At 49.8% G+C, this 15690-nt stretch overlaps 6 protein-coding genes across 6 annotated transcripts; 4 read left to right on the plus strand and 2 right to left on the minus strand.

Moving 5' to 3' along the window:
- Positions 1 to 123: 123 nt before the first annotated feature.
- BJ212DRAFT_1301632 (TRAPP trafficking subunit Trs65-domain-containing protein) lies at positions 124 to 3074 on the plus strand (the record flags this gene model as incomplete). Its single annotated transcript, XM_041333153.1, has 5 exons — positions 124 to 282; positions 325 to 772; positions 824 to 2789; positions 2856 to 2978; positions 3032 to 3074. 5 exons carry the CDS (start codon positions 124 to 126, stop codon positions 3072 to 3074), a joined length of 2739 nt encoding a protein of 912 aa, XP_041190380.1.
- BJ212DRAFT_1371373 (Phox homologous domain-containing protein) lies at positions 2956 to 4064 on the minus strand. The gene is made up of 5 exons (XM_041336285.1): positions 3879 to 4064; positions 3749 to 3815; positions 3649 to 3692; positions 3356 to 3577; positions 2956 to 3304 (listed from the first exon to the last, which is right to left on the minus strand). Exons 1-5 carry the CDS (start codon positions 3948 to 3950, stop codon positions 3239 to 3241), a joined length of 471 nt encoding a protein of 156 aa, XP_041190381.1. The 5' UTR covers positions 3951 to 4064; the 3' UTR covers positions 2956 to 3238.
- Positions 4032 to 8397, minus strand: BJ212DRAFT_1569706 (phosphoribosylformylglycinamidin). The gene is made up of 3 exons (XM_041342030.1): positions 8336 to 8397; positions 4202 to 8283; positions 4032 to 4146 (listed from the first exon to the last, which is right to left on the minus strand). The coding sequence occupies exon 2, from the start codon at positions 8279 to 8281 to the stop codon at positions 4205 to 4207; it is 4077 nt and encodes a 1358-aa protein (XP_041190382.1). The 5' UTR covers positions 8282 to 8283; positions 8336 to 8397; the 3' UTR covers positions 4032 to 4146; positions 4202 to 4204.
- A 414-nt stretch (positions 8398 to 8811) lies between these two features.
- Positions 8812 to 10113, plus strand: BJ212DRAFT_1483289 (NAD(P)-binding protein; the record flags this gene model as incomplete). The annotated part of the gene is made up of 6 exons (XM_041340595.1): positions 8812 to 9019; positions 9068 to 9257; positions 9312 to 9512; positions 9561 to 9592; positions 9652 to 9974; positions 10036 to 10113. 6 exons carry the CDS (start codon positions 8812 to 8814, stop codon positions 10111 to 10113), a joined length of 1032 nt encoding a protein of 343 aa, XP_041190383.1.
- A 1667-nt stretch (positions 10114 to 11780) lies between these two features.
- BJ212DRAFT_1371395 (uncharacterized protein) lies at positions 11781 to 12929 on the plus strand. Its single transcript, XM_041336286.1, has 4 exons — positions 11781 to 12005; positions 12079 to 12304; positions 12421 to 12743; positions 12798 to 12929. Exons 1-4 carry the CDS (start codon positions 11841 to 11843, stop codon positions 12879 to 12881), a joined length of 798 nt encoding a protein of 265 aa, XP_041190384.1. The 5' UTR covers positions 11781 to 11840; the 3' UTR covers positions 12882 to 12929.
- Positions 12930 to 13994: 1065 nt separating this feature from the next.
- BJ212DRAFT_1301637 (uncharacterized protein) lies at positions 13995 to 15055 on the plus strand (the record flags this gene model as incomplete). The annotated part of the gene is made up of 5 exons (XM_041333154.1): positions 13995 to 14208; positions 14252 to 14320; positions 14525 to 14583; positions 14651 to 14848; positions 14903 to 15055. 5 exons carry the CDS (start codon positions 13995 to 13997, stop codon positions 15053 to 15055), a joined length of 693 nt encoding a protein of 230 aa, XP_041190385.1.
- Between the last annotated feature and the right edge of the window lie 635 nt (positions 15056 to 15690).

The following is a 15690-nucleotide window of genomic DNA, read 5'->3' on the forward strand; positions in this document are numbered from 1 at the left end:
ATTGCTTCGCCGGTTTTCATAAAGCACACTAGTATGTGTTCACTTTTAACTTTTAACCTAGGCCCAAACATCGATCTCTCATATCAGCAAAGGTCCACCTAGACCGCTGGACACGACGTTGTCATGTCCGTGCCCAGTTTCGAGGATCTCTTTGGGTCATGTACTCTGGAAGTGATAGCCCCAGATACCTCCATAAAATTTCCCGAACCAGGAGTTGCCGATGACTGGTTAGTCACGCTCAAATCGTCTGGTATTGAAAGAAGACAAGCGTTCTTCGGTAAGGTACAAAATTTCATCGAACATATCAGTCTTGATGCTCATCAGATTGATCCAGATGAACAACTACACCTTTTCTTGATTGCACAAATACCCAGTCCATCTGCGGACGTTGATCCAAAGGATCCACCTACATTCGTTCTTGATTTCCTTGCCCATGTGCAGGTTTCACTTGAAGCTACTTATATCTCGCAAACGCCCACAACTCTCCCTGAGACTCCCCAGACTGCCCGAGTCCTTACTCCACCACGCACTTCATCTATAGCTAAACCTCGGCCTACATCACTCCATCCCTCCTTATTCCCTCCCCATACACCAAACCCTACACCGTCTTCTACGGAGAAGGACCGCAAGTACGCACAATCCGAAGGAACTCTTCTTCTTGCCAGTATATGGGGTCACAGGCCCGCGTGCTTGTCTAAAGAGAAGTTCTCTCTTTCGTATTCAGAAGCAAAGAGGGCTTGGTTGGCTGTATATGAACTCTCCTTGACCGTGTGTAAGTGTGCGCAAGTAATGTCTCTGCTACTTCTTCTAAACACCCTTCTAGCGTTTCTTCGCCTCTCGTTCTCAGATCCTCTGCTGTCCTTGACCGTGTCAACTACATTACGAGAGAAGGCGGTTTCACTGTCACAAGCAAACCATCCATTTGTCATATTTCTGTCGGAAAGTGGCATTCTTGCCAAGCTTTCTGCCTCTGGTATAAGCTCATTCTCGAAGCAACAGAACCAAGAGATAGACGATGCCGGGGAGAATGATCAGACCGGGCTTGAAGAAGTCAATCTACTAGAAGGTCTTTCAACTGGTAGTCTTTCATGCCATACCAATATTGCGGGATCACTTACGCGTCTTCTAGGATCCAACGTTACGCCCGGCTCGGAACCACTTTGGCTTCCATCCACTCGCCTGGGAAATGTCACGCGTCGAGAGTTATTCTCTCTCCTACCTGTGCAACCTTCATCTACCCAGCCACTTGCGTCAAGTCCCAAGCGTCCACCCAATGCCACTTTACGGAAATCATTCCGCAAAATTCTCCAGACAGTCTCTGGCTTTCGGGTGCGGATGCGAACCGTTTTTATTCCCCATATCCTCCTTCCGGAGATGAATACAGGTAGCCTAAACGACAATGATAGCGATGCGCAGGAACGAGAAGCAGGGAATAACGAACGTACCGTCGTTCTCTGTGTTGAAGTCGAGAACTCTGGAGAATCAGGCTTAGGTGTTGGTTTCTCAGTGGAAAGGGTAGATGTAAAAATCGGTGGCGAAGGTGCATCCGCCAAACTGATTGGTTGGGGAGAGGGTGCTTTTGAGGCTGAAGTGGAGACGCACACCTTCCCACTTCTGATCGGGTCCATGGAACAGTACAATTTGTTATACGCTGTTTCATTCCTCAAGCCTTCTGCAGACTCGGATTTCTCCCTGGTCGGTCGGCGGTCTGGTGCCGTCTTTGCAAACTCAGATCTGCAGCGGGCGGTCGCGATCAATATCTATGGCAAACCTTATTTGTCGAAGGCAGGTAGCGAGCATGACTCTGAGGACAGCGATTGTCCTACCCTGTCATATCCAACACATACATTTTCCTCTCGGTGGAACTGTATCCTGGATCTTTCTTCGAAACCACCGGAAGAACCTCTTGACTTCTCAGACCCCTCTGGTGGTGCTCGTAGTGTGTTACCAGAGCCTGCGTCTCCCTTCCCAGGGCAAGCGGCTCTGGCATCCGCGATCCCGAAAGTGCAATCTGTTACTGGGAATAAACAACATACCCTTCCCAACAATATCACAGCTATACGTGCAATCAACCCGAATGCTAACTTCCGCCCGATGCCATATCGCGACCAATCTTCCGCCTCACCCATCCTATCTAACAAACAATACACTCCTCCCTCTGTTACTGTGCAAAGTTTCTTAAAGTCTCCGTCCACTACATTTGGCGTTCCACCAACCACGCCCCTATTAGGCGTGAGTATACCCAACGGTGGTCCACATGGCCCATCAGAGTCTCAAACGTTCGTGACGCCGCCAACTCCTGCGTACCCTGCATTCCCTCCAGCTACTGCTCCAGCAACGTCTCACTTCCAAACGCCACTGAGTAACCATCAAGGAGCCTCTGGGCCAAGTGTCGAAATCCGCAGGGAGCGTGGTCTCGGAATGACGGCAGTTATGCCGCAAACTCCTGGACCAACCATCGCCGGTGGTACATTCGATCCCACTCGAGATGCCCCAGTTACTAGTGGAGAGCCTGTCATCGTCTCCGTTGGCTTGCTCCCACCTCCTTCAGGTTCCGCCGCATCTAGGAAATTATATCCATGCGATCAGTTCACGCTTGATGTCTTCGTGTTCAATCAGAGCTCATGGACCAGAAGGTTCGAAATCAGTTGCCCAGATCCAGATTGTAGACGTAGACGGAAGATCGAGCAGGAGAGAGCTTCGCTGGGTGGCAAGACGACTATCGAGGAGTTAAGGAGTGTGATGACGCCTCCTGGGATTCTTCCGTTGCAAAACCGCGTGCGTGTTGGGTATGTACATAGCATTTCTGGGTGATTTGTTGTGCTGTTGTTTAATGATGTTTCTTGAAATTACAGGCCGTTGCGTCCTTCTACCTGCCAGTCAGTCAGAATGGACTTCCTTGCAATGACTCCTGGTGTGCATTCGGTTGAGATTCTTAGTCTCACGGATATTGAAACGGGTTTCTCCATGGATCTGCGGTAAGTGATTCGACTTCTGAAGTTCTGATTTGCGCGCTGAACACTTGTGGTAGATCTGTATTAGATATTGTTGTTCACGAGCATCATCAGATGTAGTCCTTCCAATCTACGCTGAGTGATCGACAGATAAAAATGAATCTATAGTGAGGCACGGCATAAAACAAACAACGTAAAATATACAAGAGAGTGTAGCAGAAGGGTACATAACGTATGTCAAGGTTGTCTTCCGAAGTGATTATTACAAGTATGACCTAGGTGGTTTACACCCATTGAGACTTCTCCCAGGCAGGATCCTGCATAAATGCGCAGAGAACCTTACTACCGGTCTGAAAAGGCCGTCAGGACATTTGCACGATATTTCTCATCTAGTCGCTTACCTGCAGGAGTGGGTGACCAGCAACAATGCTTAAGAACCGTTCCAGTCCCTCCCTCCGACTCTCAATGACTTCGTCAGAGAATCTGTTGGTGAAGACTTTGCCAGGGAGTGGAGGGATGTTGACGCGGGTGGATTCGCGCTCCAGGATATCGCGGAACGCCTCGAAGTCAGAATAACGGCGCCGGACGAGGGAATGGCGCAGCTTAAATGCAGGAATGTTTGTCTATAGAACGTGAAGATAGCGGAAGATGAGCACTCGGCTGATTAGAAAGCCGAAGTAACAGTATATATCACCTTGCACACGATCTCGTAGTCGGTATACATCTTTCTACCAAAACCTATTATTCAATGGTAAGGAGGTAGGATCCCACCGCGCAAGTTTTATATTGCTCACCATGTGTTTGAGGATTGCGAACTTCAATTTCTAAGAAGCTCTCAGGGACGCTGTACATTTCTTCAATCTGGGAAGCGCTTGCTTGTGTTTATGCAGCAGAAATGGGATGATGAAGGCAAGATGGGCTTACGGTCTGCTCGCGCCCGCTGATGCGGGGCTCGTCGAACGCGCTGCTGCGAGCGAATGGCGACACAGTTGTCATGTCGTTGTTAACGTTGGTGCAAGTCTCAGCGTGAACACCACATTGTCACCCACGCAGCTGTCACAACTTGTCACATCTGAGTCACTCGTCACTGCTTGATATGATATTTCGGACCAGCTACAGCCATATTTTATCATGATACAATCTATTATCTCGGTAATTCAATTTCACTTTAGTATGTGCACTTCTGTGCTCTCTGTATGACAAAGTATAAACATCTGACATTAACCACATCATGAGATCACGCTCACCCTCTAATTCACCCAGGCACGAGCACTCTGGAAAAGCCTGAACCACGGACTTGAGCCATCCCAGGAGTCCCAAAACGCGGGTGGATACCAGCTGCAACTCTCCAGTGCTACGACGCGTTCTGGATGGGGCATGAGACCCATTATTCTGCCATCAATGGTCTGCACTCCAGTAATTCCGTCGGGACTGCCATTCGGGTTCAATGGATAAACTTCCGTGGGTTTACCCGCAGAATCGACGTATTGCAGTGCGACGAGGCCAGCTTTCTGCAGGGCTTCTCTCTGGGCATCATTCGAAAATGATACCCTTCCTTCTCCGTGAGCAACAGCAACAGGAAGCTTTGACCCAACCATGTCTCGCAAGAAGACGGAGGCCTTCGTCACCTCGTTAGAAGTGACTTCGACCATGGACACACGGCCCTCGAAGCGTCCAGAGGCGTTCTGCTTGAAGTCGGGCCAATGGTCTGCGCCAGGAATGATCTCTCTCAAATGACTGAGCCATTGGCAACCATTGCATACGCCGAGAGTGAACGTATTTTTATCTGCGAAGAAGTGAGTAAACTCCTTCCTCGCTATGTCGTTCAAAAGTACTGAGTGAGCCCAGCCTTTTCCAGCGCCAAGCACGTCTCCGTAGGAAAAGCCACCACAAGCTGCTAGCCCGCGGAAGCGCGAAAGTGATAGTTCTCCAGAGAGAATGTCAGACATGTGAACGTCCACGGCATCAAAACCTGCCGCTGTAAATGCCCAAGCCATTTCCACATGTCCGTTGACACCTTGCTCACGCAAGATGGCAACCTTCGGCCGCGATGAGAGACTTCGTAAGGGGGATGGTGTGTACTCAAATGTAAGGTCATAAAATAAGCCCCTGTGAGTGTGATCCTTGATGAGGTCAAATTCCTGCCGTGCTCCGATAGGGTTGTCGCGCAGAGATTGCATACGGTATGAAGTGTCTGCCCAGGCTCGTTGAAGCTCCTGACGTGTGCTCGAAAATAGCACCTTGGATTCATGATTGATGGCGAATAATTGGTCAGAAAGATCGGTGTTGATGCGCCCAATGACGTGGATGGATGTGGAAGGGAAGCCGACATCGACAAACTCGCTCATGAGCTTACCCAGGTGAGACTCACGCACTTGAACGACAGCTCCCAACTCCTCGTTAAACAGGGCCGTCACAGGGTCAGAAGCACCATGGAGAGTGTCAAGGGAAATCACAGCCCCTACCCGACCGGCGAAGCACATCTCCACCAAAGTTGTGAAGAGCCCTCCATCCGAGCGATCGTGATATGCGAGGACTAAGTCAGGTTGACTCTCCTTGATCTTCTGGCACCCATCGAAGAACGTTCGTATTGTAAGAGGGTTCTCGACGTCTGGCGCCTCTGACCCAATCTCCTTGAAAACCTGCGCAAGCGCCGATCCACCCATACGTGTCTTGCCATGGGCAAGATCGAAGAAGACGAGCACGGTTGTTTCTTTCAGATCTGTACGCAGCTGAGGCGTCCATGTTCGATCGACATTGTTTACCGGCGCGAACGCCGTGACAATGAGAGACAACGGTGCACTAACTTCACGCTGCTCCTCTCCTTGCTTCCACTTCATCGACATCGACATCGAATCCTTGCCGACAGGGATGCCGACGCCCAGCGCAGGACAAAGTTCCATACCGACAGCGGCCACGGCGGCATACAATCCTGCACCTTCGCCTTCCTTGGAAGCGGCGCACATCCAGTTTGCACTGAGCTTGACGCGGGAAAGGCTGGAGACGGAAGCTGCAGCCAAGTTGGTGAGCGCCTCAGCGATAGCCATCCGAGCGGATGCAGATGGATTTAGCAGAGCTACAGGGGTTCGTTCACCCATTGCCATGGCTTCACCACTCAGGACATCAAAGCCATATGATGACCGAGTAACGGCAACGTCAGCGACTGGGACCTGCCACGGTCCGACCATTTGATCGCGAGTCACTAAGCCCGTGATGGTTCTGTCTCCAATAGTGATGAGGAAAGACTTCGACCCTACTGACGGAAGACGAAGAACGCGGTCCACTGCGAGAGATAAGCGGTCGGACAAGGTGGAAGAGTTCGGAAGATATGTGGAAAGGGAAGTATCAAAATTAGTGAAACCAATCCTTCGCGTGGTATCCTTGCGCAACATGCGAGGGGGCTTCCCGAAAAGCGTCGACATCTTAAGGTGAATGACATCTTGCAAAAGGAGGCGGTCGGTGACGATGAGTTCTTCTTCCTCTGTCGCGACGCCAACAATGGAGAATGGACACCGTTCCCTTTGGGCTATTCTCTCGAACTCGCTGGCCTTCTCTGCCGACACAGCGAGGACATAGCGTTCCTGACTTTCATTGCACCATATCTCCATGGGAGACATAGAGCTGTCCGCGACAAGTACGTCCCTGATCTCAAACTTCGCACCGAGTCTTGAGTCGTGGACTAGCTCTGGAAGTGCGTTGGACAGTCCACCGGCGCCCACATCATGGATGCTCTGGATAGGATTACCCTCACCCAAGCCAACGCAAGCATCGATGACTTGCTGGCATCTCCTCTGCATCTCTGCATTCTCTCTCTGGACAGATGCAAAATCTAATTCTGCGGAGCTAGCACCAGACACTTGACTAGATGCTGCGCCACCACCCAAACCGATGAGCATACCTGGGCCGCCCAGGACGATAATCTTCGCCCCTGGGGAAATCTGTGTTTTCATCGCGAACTGTGGACGGACATTCCCGTATCCACCGGCGATCATGATTGGTTTGTGATAGCCTCTAACCTCCTGTTTTGATCCATCCTCTGAGGCAGGGACAGATTCAGAGAATGTACGGAAGTAGCCTGAAAGTGCTGGACGACCGAACTCATTGTTGAAGGCACTCGCGCCTAAAGGGCCTTCAATCATGATGTCGAGGGCTGACGCGATGTGTGAGGGACGGCCAAAATCCGTCTCCCAAGGTTGCTCATAGCCCGGTATGAGAAGGTTGGAGACAGTAAAGCCAGCTAGTCCGGCCTTGGGTTTCGATCCTCGGCCTACTGCTCCCTCATCTCGAATCTCCCCTCCTGAGCCTGTAGCTGCCCCCGGATAAGGAGAGACCGCAGTGGGGTGGTTGTGTGTCTCGACTTTGATAAGAATTGGCATGTTCTCGACGGAAGCTTGATAAATATGCTCGGTAGAAGAACTATGTACGCCGAATCGAGGAGCTTGTGCGCCTTCAAGGACAGCTGCGTTATCAGAATATGCGGAGACTGTTCCCAGCGGACTGATTTTTTCTGTATTCCTGATCATCTGGAAAAGTGACCAGTCGAGAAGCGTCTCGTCTATCGTCCACGATGCGTTAAATATCTTGTGCCTGCAATGCTCCGAGTTCACTTGAGCAAACATGAACAGCTCTGCGTCGGTGGGATTACGGTTGATCGGTGACGATCCAGATACAAATGCTTCCACCAAGTAATCAATTTCGTCTGCTGCGAGCGCGAGTCCCAGTGCTTTATTCGCGGTCGAGAGCTTCTCGCGTGCAGCACCAGCATCAACTTCCTCTTCTTCACCTCTCAACTCCACAATCCGCAGGGGGCTTGGGGAGTGATGTTGAAAGACCACACTCTCGTGAGGTAGAGACATATGAACACTCTGCGTCATACGATCGTGAAGCAAATGGGACAGCACAGTCAACTCTTCCTTCCTAAGATCTTCATTGTTTGCCAGCTGAAAGATGAATGCGGCCCCGCGTTCGAGACGATCTATATGCTGTGATAAGTTGCATATGCCAGCGATGTCAGTCGCTTTGCTGGACCACGGTGATATAGAGCCGGCTCTTGGTAGAACGTAGAAGACATTGTGTCCGGAGTGAAGCGCTTCAGATGTTGATGGAAGTCTAATGTCATCGCCATAGTTCAGCAATAGATCAATAGCTTGTCTTTGTGGCGATGCTTTATTGTCTAGTTCATCCTGCAGCGATTGGCTCGGGGACTTGACGAGGTGAATGTAGACTGCATCAACAGAGATTACATCTGATTTGATAGTTTTGATGTGCTGGAGAAGTGTCTGGCGCTTCGACGAGGAGAGTGCAGACGAGCCTGGGAGAACGAGCATGCCTGCATGATGTCAGCGCTGCATAAAGTTCACTGTACTGGCTTTTCATCTCACCGCAGTCAGCTAAATTTCTCAACTGAACTTGGACAAGCGTTGTCGAAGTACTAGATCTGATCAATCACTCTTGCAAAATTTCCAGATCAAATTATCTAATCTTATCTTATCGCAAAGTTTATTACTGTTTGGTTCTATGCTGGCATAACTCGACGGCAATGAGGGTGTGCGTTCAACATGAATGTAGCCGCGATCATGGTCATGACGGTGCAGCGCGGCCACAGTGCCGCCACAGGAGCTCATCAATTTTCTGACATACTGAATCAGCCAGGCTTTGCCGTAGCTGATGTGTTTCTATGGCACGATTATAGCACGGCAACTGAAGCTCATCATTCTGATACGTTTTGCCGTCCATGATGTGTTTCTACGGCAAGAGCCTGAGCATCAAGTCGAATGCCCTCTACTAGTACCCCACACATAAAAGGCGGGGCCCGTTAGAAATCTTACATTCCCACTTCAAGGTCCACGCTCTCATCATGGGCAAATTCATTGTATCAGAATTCCTTTGCGAACAGCGTCAGGAGCTTCCAGTAGCCTCTGCGGATATCAGTGACAAGTCAATCCTCGTAGTCGGGGCGAATGTGGGCCTGGGCTTTGAGGCGTCTGTGCACTTGGCCCAACTTCGGCCCAAACACTTACTCGTCACTGCCAGGGATGTCACAAAGTGCCAGCAAACAATAATAGGTGCGTGTGGTATTTGCAAAGATGGTCTACGTCACTGCCATGACACAGGCAAAGATGTCCAACAGCGAGCAAGCATCAGTGCGATCGATGCACGACCCTTAGAGCTCGGCTCATTCAAGTCGGTAGTCCAATTCGTGAACCAGTTTGAAGAGGAGGGCTTTCAGATAAACGCCTTAGTTGCTAATGCTGGGATGCAAACTACGCGATATTCAAAGACTGTGGATGACTGGGAGACGACGTACAGTGATCTTTTCCAGTCTATTCTGTAGCTCCCTAAACATGTCTTGCACAGGCTTCAAGTGAACTACTTATCAACAGCGTTATTGAGCATCCTCATGCTGCCTCATCTCATTGAGACCTCGGCACCTCAGTCCGCGTCGAGACTTGTCATTGTTTCAAGCGAGCTCCATTACCTTGCGAACAAACTTTCAGGAGCTGACCGATGGCCGAGCATTCTGGACAAGCTCGATGACCCAGACTACTGCACCTCCTCGTAGGGACCTATAAATCATATCTCTTTCCTTAACTGACAATGAGATAGGATAATGAGCGATAGGTACAACCTCTCAAAACGTGAGAGTCGAGTTACACGTCTCATTTGCTATTGTAACTGATCCTTTGTTCAATTCAAGTGCTAGAAGTGATGTTTGTGCGCGAACTCAGCTCCCGACTACCTGCGTCAACACCTGTGGCAGTTTCAGCTGTCAATCCTGGGTTTTGTCATTCCCGTTTAACCCGTTCTACCGAAACAAATCCCTTCATGAGATTGGGTGTCGCAACCATGAAGACTTTGCTCGCTCGCACAACGGAAATGGGGAGCCGAACGCTTGTCCACCCTGCCGTTGAACCGGGTGAGATCTCACGACATGGCCGTTACCTGTCTTGCTGTGAGCCCAAGGAGGAGAGTGATTATGTGATCAGTACGGAAGGAAGAGAGATTTCTAGACGCCTGTGGGTAGGTATTACTCTATTTGATTTGACCGTTGTGGATCTCACTCATCGTCATAAATTTTTAGTTGGAGACGATCGAGGTCTTGAGCAAAGTCGATTCCAGGGTTCAGCGTATCGTTGACGAGCACCTGCGAGCACGTTGATGACCTAGTATTGATTAAGGGGGCTATGTACCACGTTCCTTTATATCGATCTCAGGTTGTGAAGCTTTGTATTGCTTAATGCTGTGTTCTTCCAAAGCAGAACATATCCACATTCCCCGATAAGCGTTCAGGAGCCGAAGCGGCAGCATGGATAATCTTCTATGAATCTTTGACGATCGGCACAGCTTCTGGATGTCGGCTGTCCGCTATCTCGTGGTCTGCCGCGAGGAGAGCTCGAGGCTCTCAGGATAATTGACCTTCAGTCCGCGATTTGCACCCTGCTCTGCTTCTTGTACACCTCAGTCCTATAACTCAGCCCCTGCTAACCCTTGCCCATACAAAAAATGCCACATTTACAGAGACAGCAGTTCAGTTGGGCCGACTGCGAAGATCCTGATATTCTGGCTCTGACTGCTGCGACACAACTCGTGAGCACCATAGCCACACTTGATACGCGTCGATGACTTATGTGCAATAGCCACCCGACAGGTCTGTCAGGTACTATAGCGGCATCACAGAACCGTCATGGCTACCACGCTTGAATTCCTTCAATTCTGGTCATTCTAATTGTTCCAGTAACGACGCCTCAGAGCATGGGTCCTCCATGTTCACAGACGATCACTATCGTCCCCACCACAGTCCTGCAGGCGTTCCTGATGCATTACTCAGCTATGTCAGTTTGCGAATTTACGACATTGTTTTTTCAGTCATTTATTAATATCTGTTCTGCAGCCCAACTTCGGACAGTCTCCTGAAGAGCCCATGACATTGGGACGCTGGTTGCGTCTACTAGGGCGACGTGCTTGTCGAGCAAGCGGGTACCTTTGACTTACCTTTGATCAAGTCTCCTGGATTGGAAATGTCCTCATTGAGTGACAAGGGTTGTAGTCTAGAATGGTTTCCTCTCCTCTTTGCTTTTCCTCCAGTCGTTGTACATGTATGTAGACGCCCTGCGGCTTACCACACAGTTTTCTTTCACGACCATGTCATGAATCGTCTTTTCTGTTGATACCTTAATGATACCCTGTCCTACTCCATCACTAGTACTATTCTTTACCTCCACGTTTTTGCAGATGCTCGTTCATGTATCAAGAGTTCTGCATTTCCTTTTCCCCAACCTTTCTCCTCCACACTTTCGCGTTCCACGCCGAACTTCGTTCTGAGTGATCCGCCTCGACACTTCCATGTACTGGTGTGCCTCCCCTGCGTTCATTTGTTCATAACTGTTGAGGCAGTCGGTTACGAGGAACCCGACCGGCGTTAACCGACTCCATTGTGTTCGGATTCTGACCCAGGCCCCTTCCGGCTCTTACTACTTGGTCCGGTATGTAATCTTGTTCTATGCAGTGTACACCGTGCCCGACGGTCACGGCGTGTCTGATCCTGTCTGACCCGAGTCAGATCTGATTGGTGACTGGTGACCCCTGAATAGACTTCAAACTGACACTCACCCCCAGCCTGAAGTTGCCCAGCCAGTGCATAATGGGCAAGCTCGACGTTTTCAGGTCCCTTCGTGAGCAATGGACAGAGCTCCCGATCTCCACTGCGGACGTCAGCGACCAGTCGCTGATCGTGGTCGGTACTAATGTCGGGCTTGGAAATGAAGCTGCTGTGCATTTAGCCCAGCTGAAACCTAAGAGCCTGTTGATCACCAGCAGAGACGAAGTCAAGTGCGAACTAACAAAAGCAGGTATGCATGAACCCTCTGGAGGTTACCAGGGGAATTTATGACTTGTATAGACGTGGAGGCTCGGTCTGGCATGACTGGTATCGAATCCTGGCCTCTTGAGCTAAGCTCATTCGATTCGGTGCGCTCTTTCGTGGACAATTTTGAAGAAAAGGGCTGCACAGCCAATGTTCTTATCGCCAATAGCTGGCCTGTCGACGACCAAGTACGCGAAAACACCTGGATGGCTACGAAACTACGTGAGCGCTTTGCTATTATCGCCGTTGTCATGCCCCGAGAATTTCTATAGATTTCAAGTGAATTACCTGTCGACCGCTCTGTTGAGCATATTGATGTTGCCTCACCTCATCAAGACGGGGACTCCTGAACATGCCTCGAGACTGGTTATTGTGTCTAGCATGGCTCATTATATTGCTGACAAACTACAAGGGGTAGACAAATGGCCTAGTATCATCGAAACAATCAACGATGAGGCGTATTGTACTTCCAGGCAAGTTTCGTTCCGTCTTTTTCTGCAGTAATAATAACATGCAGCAGCGTAATGAAGAAACGCTATCACCTATCCAAGCGTGAGTAATGGAGTACACGCATTATTATGCTCACCACACCATCATGCGCAGTCCTCGAAGTGATGTTCATCCGCGAGTTGTCTTCTCGACTTCCCACACCAACCTTGGTCGCTGTTTCGGCGGTCAATCCCGGCTTTTGTCACTCTCGTCTTACGCGAGAAGACGAATCGAATCCTATACTCAATTTTGCCAAGAGCATTTACAAAGGGTTAGTGGCACGCACGACTGAGATGGGCAGTCGGACACTTGTCCATGCGGCAATCGAGCCAGGTGAGAGGGATCGGCATGGCTACTACCTGTCGAGCTGCGAAGTCACCGAAGAGAGCGATTATGCTCTCAGCGCGGAAGGGAGGGAGGTTTCGAAGCGTTTGTGGGTACGTACTGCTCATTTTTGACTACGATGGTGCAGGTTGATATCAACTGAACAGCATGAGACGCTTAAAGTCCTTGGAGACATCGATCCAAGAGTTAATACAATTGTGTCTGAACACCTCACCCAGGATACAGCATAACTTGACTGTTATTCATAGACCGCCACCATATATCATGTTGTGTTCTAATCTGTGTGTAAGAACCTAGTAGGGTCTCGCGAGTGCGTAGGGGTGTGGAGGCCGCTTTGTAGGATTTAGGTGCGCTGTAGAGTTAGATAAACGAAAACAAAGATGATATGATATGAAACGCGATGTCTGAAACGATAGATAACGATATAGCGGTACTGTTGGATGACGAATGCGAGAGTGAGACTTCGATGCTAAATATTATTGCCTGGTAGTATCTAAGATGATTATATGACCATCCAAAAAAAAATCTGATTGCGCGCATGTATGGAACGCATCGTTGCGGCTGAAATCGTCGACGAGACTCTGCCATGAGATGCCAGCACGTAGACTTCTCCTCTATGGGACTTACGAAAAAATTGCTATCAGCCATGATGTGCAATGTGCATGGCCAGCTCAAGCGCGGCCGGGATTGACGTCACCAGAGCTTTGGCCCGAGTCCATCTATGAAAAACCCAAACCCACATTTATCAGACCGTCTATCGACGGTTTACTTCATAGACATCTCGGACTGGTCACGAGTCTAGCCTGGAATTCTCAAAAACCAAAGCCGATGGCCTGAGCCGCAGCTCCTAGCCTCTACTACAATTGTAATATCGACGACGACAACGAACTTTCGACATCTCCTCGTGCACCCCCACTTTGGCGACACTTGTTCGTGCGAGACAGCAGGTTTCTCGAGATGCGTCCCCGCAACATTTTGTTGGATTGGTCAAGGAAATCTAGACAGAGGGAAGCCACTCGAATGTGTCGCTCCCGAGCTAGCCGTTGTCACCTAGCGTCTCTTGCCGTCGTGTCGTCCTTCACGTCGCTCGAGGACAGCGACGCAACAATCGAGGTGCATTTGATGCACTGAACCATAACCAGTAGCTTCACCTGGCCTGCCACGGAATGCCTAATCAACAACGACCATTTGAATCTTCCTTCGCAATGCGCGACGGGCCGTTGATGATCAAGGACATCATCCGATCGAACTGGCAGGATCTGGAGTTCGCATTCTTATAGGCTTGCCACACCACCGTGGGCGATGAAAAGAGTCCTGACGAGTCTATCCATCTCGCTGCGGCAATGAAATTTTCTGGATTTCGCAGTGTGATTGGTTCCATATGGTCTGTCGACGACGAGGTTGTGCAGGAGGTTGCATCTGCTTTTTACGGTAACCTGGTGGATGGTTCTGGGAGATTGGATTGCACGCGCGCTGCGATGGCGTTGAACAAAGCTGTGAAGAAATTGCGGCGCAATAATATTCCACTAGAACAGCAGATCGTATTTGTTCACATAGGTGTCTAGCTAGTACAATTATATGATGGATAGTCTTGTACAAGGGCGCGTGTCCGACTTCCGTAAAATAAAGCGCGCCTTGAGCGGCGAAAGTTACGGAAGGATGGAGTTTGGTGCGCGAAGTACATATGCGACAAAATGAGGGAGCTTTACTTGTCACGAGTTAGAAGAAGGGGGGAACTCTGGACAAGTGAAAAGATGGGTAATGAAGGGCACACAGTAAACCTGCTCATGACCGTAAAATTGGTCAGAGTGTCTTGTTGTAGGTTGAGTAGACTAAAATTTGAGTGACGCCCAGGCTATCATCATCCACACAGTGCGCCATCGAGAGTATGGAAATGTGAGACAGGAACATCGGCGGGGTGGAGCGGAACAAGTGAGTCGTCAAACTTGCTAGTCACGAGTGCAGTGATATGACTGTGTATAGTATACCGCGGCCACAGACACGGCTCCGGTACTCTTCTAGTATCTGGTCAAAGGGTATTAACAAGTGTGCAGGATGGTATGGTTATTCGGGGCGCTGGTTGCTGAGCTTTTCACATACTTTGAAGGTTATTGCAGCACTCCAAGTTCAGCAGCGGTGCATCCCCAGCGAGGCGGTGCCGCCCGTAATGTTTCTATTCGTCGTCGTCGGGTCACAGGTAATAGTATTTCCTGTCAGTATTTGAACTCTGTTAACATAAATGCCACTATAGCTGCGCATGAGCCGGCGCCGGCAGTACGACAACAGTTCAGCCGCGCATCTGCTGATGTGCACGTCGCCAGTGGTTCTACTATTATCCTCGCCGAGGAACTATGAATCTGTTTATGACAGAGCAGGAGATACTGCACTCACTCGCAGAGGGTAGATGTATCACCCAGTGTGACGGTATTGGAGTCATGCGGAAGCTGTCGACGGACACAAGTGCATTCCCAGCTCACATCCCAATCTGCTCGGAGAGTTGAATGTTTTATATATGTTAACAAGTCTGCATTTGTTACAAAGAGCGAATACACTAAAAGTGCAAGAAGTTAACATGTCGAAGACGTGACGAGGACAAGATCGAACCGACAATGTTGGGTGAGAGAAGCATGCTAAGGATATCTTGAGACTGCTCGGTGACGGCAACGACAAATATTCAATTAAGCTGAAGCGAAGATGTTGAACGGAGTCTGGGGTCTTTTCATTGTGTGTCCGGACATTAATGTGTGCTCGGAGTCGTACCGAGAAAGATCCGAACTTCTGATAACTACAGGCTATCATGAACTCTTCGCTTCGAAGAATTGAGCAGCACTATTAATAATTGACTTTGTATTGATACCCCGGGAAAACGCGAGAAATCGAACTCTCACCAAACACCCACCATACTCCCAGCAGGCTAGGGCATAACTTATGGGCAAGCTCACCGTTGTCGGGTTTCTTCGCGAGCAATGGACAGAGCTCCCGATCTCCACTGCGGACGTCAGCGACCAGTCGCTGGTCGTAGTCGGTACCAATGTCGGG

The sequence above is a fragment of the Suillus subaureus genome, assembly GCF_016647635.1.
Source record: "Suillus subaureus strain MN1 chromosome Unknown BJ212scaffold_27, whole genome shotgun sequence".
In the NCBI taxonomy this organism is placed as follows: Eukaryota; Fungi; Basidiomycota; class Agaricomycetes; order Boletales; family Suillaceae; genus Suillus; species Suillus subaureus.

Coding starts and splice junctions, on each gene's coding strand:
- BJ212DRAFT_1371373 (XM_041336285.1), bottom strand. CDS start 3,950: ATGACAACTGTGTCGCCATTCGCTCGCAGCAGCGCGTTCGACGAGCCC. Junction 3,693..3,748: donor TCGCAATCCTCAAACACATG/GTGAGCAATATA, acceptor ATTGAATAATAG/GTTTTGGTAGAAAGATGTAT. Junction 3,305..3,355: donor CTGGTCACCCACTCCTGCAG/GTAAGCGACTAG, acceptor CGGCCTTTTCAG/ACCGGTAGTAAGGTTCTCTG.
- BJ212DRAFT_1569706 (XM_041342030.1), bottom strand. CDS start 8,281: ATGCTCGTTCTCCCAGGCTCGTCTGCACTCTCCTCGTCGAAGCGCCAG.
- BJ212DRAFT_1371395 (XM_041336286.1), top strand. CDS start 11,841: ATGACTTGTATAGACGTGGAGGCTCGGTCTGGCATGACTGGTATCGAA. Junction 12,305..12,420: donor TTCCAGGCAAGTTTCGTTCC/GTCTTTTTCTGC, acceptor CATCATGCGCAG/TCCTCGAAGTGATGTTCATC. Junction 12,744..12,797: donor AGGTTTCGAAGCGTTTGTGG/GTACGTACTGCT, acceptor TCAACTGAACAG/CATGAGACGCTTAAAGTCCT.